Raw genomic sequence first — 5,722 nt, forward strand, 5'->3', positions numbered from 1 at the left:
TCAGTGGTGCCCTATTGTTGAACTATAAAAGGGATGTAAAAGTCATCAAAGAAGACACGAAAGAACGGAGAGCACGAAGAGAAGGTGAAACCAGAAGCAAGCATCCGAGATCTACTACTTGGCTTTCTCTTTCTATTATGTATTTTAGTCTTCAAAACAGATGATGTGTGGCTAATTTTCCTTCAGTTAGGGGGCTGGCTGAAGCCCGAACATGATTGTACTGATGCTTCGTTAATCTTTAATCTTATTTCTTGAGATTGAATGAAAATATTTTCACTATATTACTTGTTGATGAAATCTTAGATATGTTTCTTTGAGTGCAAGCTTAGATACATGTTTTAGGATTCTATTGCTAGGACGATATGATTGATCACCCATATCTTCATAAAGTCTCAAGTAGTCAATGAATAAGATAGCTCATATTCAGTGAATTGATTTCTAGGTCATGTAAGATGCATGCCACATCTTATGAATTTAGTAATGTTTGCTTTCTTTGTGCTTAATGATTCTTGAGTGTTGAATCTATGAACATGTCACTCTAGATTGCATCGTAAGAACTAAGTTAAGGAGTGCATGCCATGCACTTGGCATACCAATTAAGAGAGAGCAATAAGATAAAATCAACACGCCATTGTTTTATCTTAAACATCGTCATTCGTGAATTAAGAAATATATATTAAGGTTGTAGCAGTACATGATTGTTAGTGGTTGATAACTTTCCCTTGACTCTTTCTCTTATAAGAATAAAATACGCTTTTTTTACTTCTTACCGATTATTCTGAGTTAGTCGTTTAGCTCGAGCCACAATACTGTTTAACTCGAGTCACAATTAAATTTAATTTACAATTATATTCCAATCCTCTGCGGGAGATACCCTTGCCTCTCACTATACTCAACAACAATTTTCTTAAGTTGCAAGGATTAAATTGAGTTATTTTTCAGTACTTATATTGGTGTTCAACAATAGTTGAACATACTTTAAACAAAGTTCGGGATCTCCAGCAATTGAGAATAATAGTGACCAAACATGGCCCATAAATCTGCCCACACCCGTTTGAATCATTCACCATTGACAAAGGAGTCCGGCCACCAAGGAGGAACAAATGCTCGCCAATCCATCACCGACTGTTACGAAGATTCGAAAATGATTGATTAATTTAAATTGAGTCATATTGAGAGATGGTTTCAGCTTCTGTATACAGGCACAAATGAAATGAGAAATGCACTTTCTTTCTAATATTACTAGGAGAAGGTTTGGGAATCAAAGCCTCGATATAAGCCTCTGATAAGAAGCTCGAATTGTCTTATATACTCTTTGTGAAGAAAACGTCGTTAGAACAATATATAGAACCAGTGCTCCTATATTTGTTTGGGCTCCTAATTCTTGACCCATTTGGATTTATAGATGAATACACTCTAAATAGGGTGTTTTGGCGACAATATCTGTGTCTTCGCTTTGTGGGTATTTCATTGAGAATTGAGGGTGAAGGAATTGTCTATGAATACAGTCAAAATCCTTCTCTCTTTAACTCCGACTTCGCTTTCGCCATGATTAAAATGGGAAACATTGACGTTCTTACTGGTTCATCTGGGGAGATAAGGAGGATATGCAGTGTTGTAAACTAATATAAATACTTTCCACCATCATTTACATTAGTGTGATTGTTTTCAAGAATTTGTTATTATTCAATTGTTTTATTTTTTATGCGTCTTTCAATTCATTGTAATTTGTTCCCAGTTAAAATAAATGATTTAAAACACGGTACACAATCTGTAATTAAAGTTGCTTGTACGTAGCACTTTTATTAATAGCTTGTTCATTTTATTAATCAGAATCGATATGGAGCATAAAGTATTCAATTATTTTACCGAACTTCATCAATCCGTGCAAAATATCTTCATTATTTCTTTAACCACCCACAAAAAAATGCTGAGAGTGCCAATAAATTACAAAATTTAAGTTCCTGTAAATATTATTTATAAAATTAGTTTTAAAATATATTAAGTAATAAATCATAGTCAAGTTAGCAATATCATATATCATATATATGTTTATAGAGTCTAAATACAATTATCATACATATATGATTACGTCCAAAACTATCTCGGTCGTGGTTATGTATCAGGTTATAGGATTAACGTCAAAAACTCCTCTTTGAATCTACTGAGGTGATCTGCATAGAAGAAAACGTAAGCTACGGGGGTCTCAAGTTTATTCTCCGAGGGAGTTCTTCGTCGTTCAAATCAGTTTAGGATATTGCTATCAGTGCGAGAGTGCTCACAACTTTCTCTCTCTAAAAAGTAGCAAAAAAACCATAAAGTTTAGCTTGTTTAGCTAGAGTTGGAGGTCCCCTTTTTTTATTAGTTTGAGAATTCTAATTTTGTTAGGAGAAGATCTTTTCCTTCCTAATTTTTAAGCTTATTTTATAGAGGGTGAATCCCATCGTAATTTATTTTCTAGTTGGAGTCAATCTCCTTCAAGACCCTCTATTCCCCTTGGTGTTCGGTTGGCAGGAGTTTCCGAGATGACTCTACTTGTTTAAAATTTATTTGCCTTATAATAAATTAGAGAGACTTTTTCTATTGGTTACGAAAACTTGTTCAATGGTCTCCCTATATCAGCATCTAAATCATTTATTAGTAAACGCCAGAGAGTCTCCTCTTGAACGGTTCACATGAACACTCATCTTTTAACGTGAAAATTTCCTCTCTTTGATTTGGACGCATCTATCATATCTAGTATTGACACATGAGTTATAGTCGAACTTCTTCATAATATAACAGAAACTCAATTAGAAAACGTCACACCCATACATTAATACATAACAGTATTATAGTTGAAATATATAATTATAGTTAATTGTTTGACTCTATCTTATTATAATCACAATCATAAGAATGAGTCACACTTATACTTGTGGATTATATTATTCACTATGTTACTATTACGCGTAGAATTGATTATTGAGTTTGATTTGCTGAATGTTACACTCTAAAACTTGTTCAAAGTATCATTATCAACTTCTAAAGAAAGAAATTAATTACATGCAGGTGGGTCCCTGTCCAGGAATTATTTGGACATTTATTAGCATTCGCCAACTATACACTCAATTTTCTCTCACCTTGAACCCAATTAAACCTAAGATATAAACCAAGAGATAAACCATAAAATTTTTCCCAACTTTGCTCTCTCTCAACCGCCTCTCAAAAACCCAGAGAAACTTACAATTGAAATTATGATTAAACCTATAAACAAGCCTACTATTTATACTAAAATAGTGCAGCCCTGACACCCATCCGGACGGTTAATCAATGGAATAACTTTATTGCACTATTTTATCCCAAAATTCATTGTCCAAAATTTATTGTTTAATATAGATTTTATTTTTTTAAAGCAAAGTCTATAATTCATTGTTTTAGTTCTAAATTCATTGTTCTTGAAATTCCATTGAAAAAAACAATGGAATTAAGATTTTCCCGATAAAACTTATTGACAATAAATCTTGTTAGAAAAAACTTTATGCGTTGATTCCGAATATGTTATTTTTTTTTAAAATCTAACATGTATTTTAAGAGTTAAAACGTTTTAAAATTCCGTTTAAAAAACTTAAGCTCCCATGGACTACTACTATATGGATTACCTAGTACTATTGCTAGAAATATTGACTGACCTCTATCCTAATGTAGTAATGTCATATCACTATAAGGCTCCATTTGGAACTCCGTATGGAATAGTATAATATTACAATCTAATGCATAATTTAATCCTATCCGGTGTTTGGAAAGAATATGATATTAGGTTGGTATAGTATAATATAAGATTTGTGATAATATGTATGGATTACCCTAATTAAAGTGAGAGTGAGGGTTTTTTTGTCATTTGATATATTATTTCTTATACTAAGTGCTCCGTATAAAATAAAAATACTGTTGTCATTTGTCTTCTTCGTTTTCATTGTATAAGAACCACTTTTGAAGAACACAAATGACAATAGTGTTTTAATATTATAAGGCAGACATTGTATAAGAACCACTTTTGTATAAAGTTATATTATTCCAAATATTTTAAAGGATAATTTTATACTATATGGAGTCTTATCCTATCCTCCAGAGTCATCCATGAATTCTTCAAACTCTAGGTATATTACGTACTGTTGTCAAGTCATGCACGTACACACTCGTTTGTTGATAAAAATAGAGCGAGTCAGATAATGCTGGCATACAACATTAAAGTGTATCACACACGCGGCATAGCCTATCTCAACCCCTATAAATTATTGCATACCTTGCATGCATTCTCCACCAATTCCTAATATCATTTCCTCTCTCAACTCTCTACTACTCCTCCTTCAATATGACAACTTCAGCTATTCAACATTCTACTAATATTGGTGCTTTCATGTTGTTTCTCTTTATCAGCACAACATGCCAAGCCCAGCTTTCTTCAACCTTTTATGACAATACATGCCCTAACGCACTCACTACCATACGTACCTCAATTAGATCCGCTATCGCTAAAGAACGTCGAATGGCGGCATCTCTCATTCGCCTCCATTTCCATGATTGCTTCGTTCTTGGATGCGATGCATCCATCTTACTAGACGAGACCCCCTCAATCCAAAGTGAGAAGACTGCCCGTCCTAATAATGGTTCTGTTAGAGGCTATGAAGTCATAGACAATACCAAAGCCCAAGTAGAGAAAGCATGTCCTGGCGTTGTATCTTGTGCAGATATCGTTACAGTGGCCGCCAGAGATGCATCCGAATATGTAGGTGGTCCATCTTGGACTGTGAAACTTGGAAGAAGAGACTCAACCACCGCAAGCAGAACTTTGGCTGAAGGTGGAGACCTTCCTGCTTTCACAGACGGCCTTGAACAACTTATAACATCATTCAGAAACAAAGGCCTTAATGCAAGGGACATGGTTGCATTGTCAGGTTCCCACACAATAGGACAAGCTCAATGCTTCACTTTTCGCGATAGGATATACAACAACAACGCAAGCGACATTGATGCTGGATTTGCGAGCACTCGCAAGCGTGGCTGTCCAGCTAGTGGTGGCAGTGGCAATTTGGCACCATTGGATTTGGTAACGCCCAATTCTTTTGACAACAATTACTTCAAGAATCTACAACAACGGAAGGGACTTCTTCATTCTGATCAAGTTCTCTTCAGTGGTGGATCCACGGACAGCATTGTCAATGATTATAGCAAGAACCCCAACACTTTCAAGTCTGATTTTGCATCTGCCATGATCAAGATGGGAGATATTGGTGTTCTCACTGGTTCTGCTGGTCAGATAAGGAGAATTTGCAGCGCCGTCAACTAGACTTACTTGCATTCTTAAAACGTAGTATACAGAAGAAAAAAACCAGGAATCTTTTATGCCTACTAAATCTTTTCGCTCATCAAAACTAATATGTTTCACTTGTTTAATCTTCGGTTTGCGTCTTCCGTCTTGTAAAGTTTCTGTGTTGAATCCGAGTCTGGGTTTTGGTATTCATCCTTTGGATATTGTCTAAATCAATCTAATCTACCCAATTATCAAAAGAAAAAATTATTTGTGTTCATCTCTCAACCAATCAAAATTTCAGGATGATAAAAATATTTTATATTTGTAAAATAAAAATTGGAATAGATAAGTAGCTAATTAAATTGTTGATAATTTCTATCAAGTGTAGTGAAGAGTACTTGGTTCAATTGTACTTGATTTAGGAAACAG

At 34.5% G+C, this 5,722-nt stretch overlaps 1 protein-coding gene across 1 annotated transcript; it reads left to right on the forward strand.

Moving 5' to 3' along the window:
- The first annotated feature begins 4,320 nt into the window (after positions 1 to 4,320).
- LOC119995250 (lignin-forming anionic peroxidase-like) lies at positions 4,321 to 5,503 on the forward strand. Its single transcript, XM_038841695.1, has one exon. The coding sequence runs from the start codon at positions 4,355 to 4,357 to the stop codon at positions 5,327 to 5,329; it is 975 nt and encodes a 324-aa protein (XP_038697623.1). The 5' UTR covers positions 4,321 to 4,354; the 3' UTR covers positions 5,330 to 5,503.
- Positions 5,504 to 5,722: the final 219 nt, after the last annotated feature.

This window comes from Tripterygium wilfordii, chromosome 3 (genome assembly GCF_013401445.1).
Source record: "Tripterygium wilfordii isolate XIE 37 chromosome 3, ASM1340144v1, whole genome shotgun sequence".
Lineage (NCBI taxonomy): Eukaryota > Viridiplantae > Streptophyta > Magnoliopsida > Celastrales > Celastraceae > Tripterygium > Tripterygium wilfordii.

Bases quoted from the DNA above. Each gene is read 5' to 3' on its own strand.
- LOC119995250 (XM_038841695.1), top strand. From the start codon at position 4,355: ATGACAACTTCAGCTATTCAACATTCTACTAATATTGGTGCTTTCATG.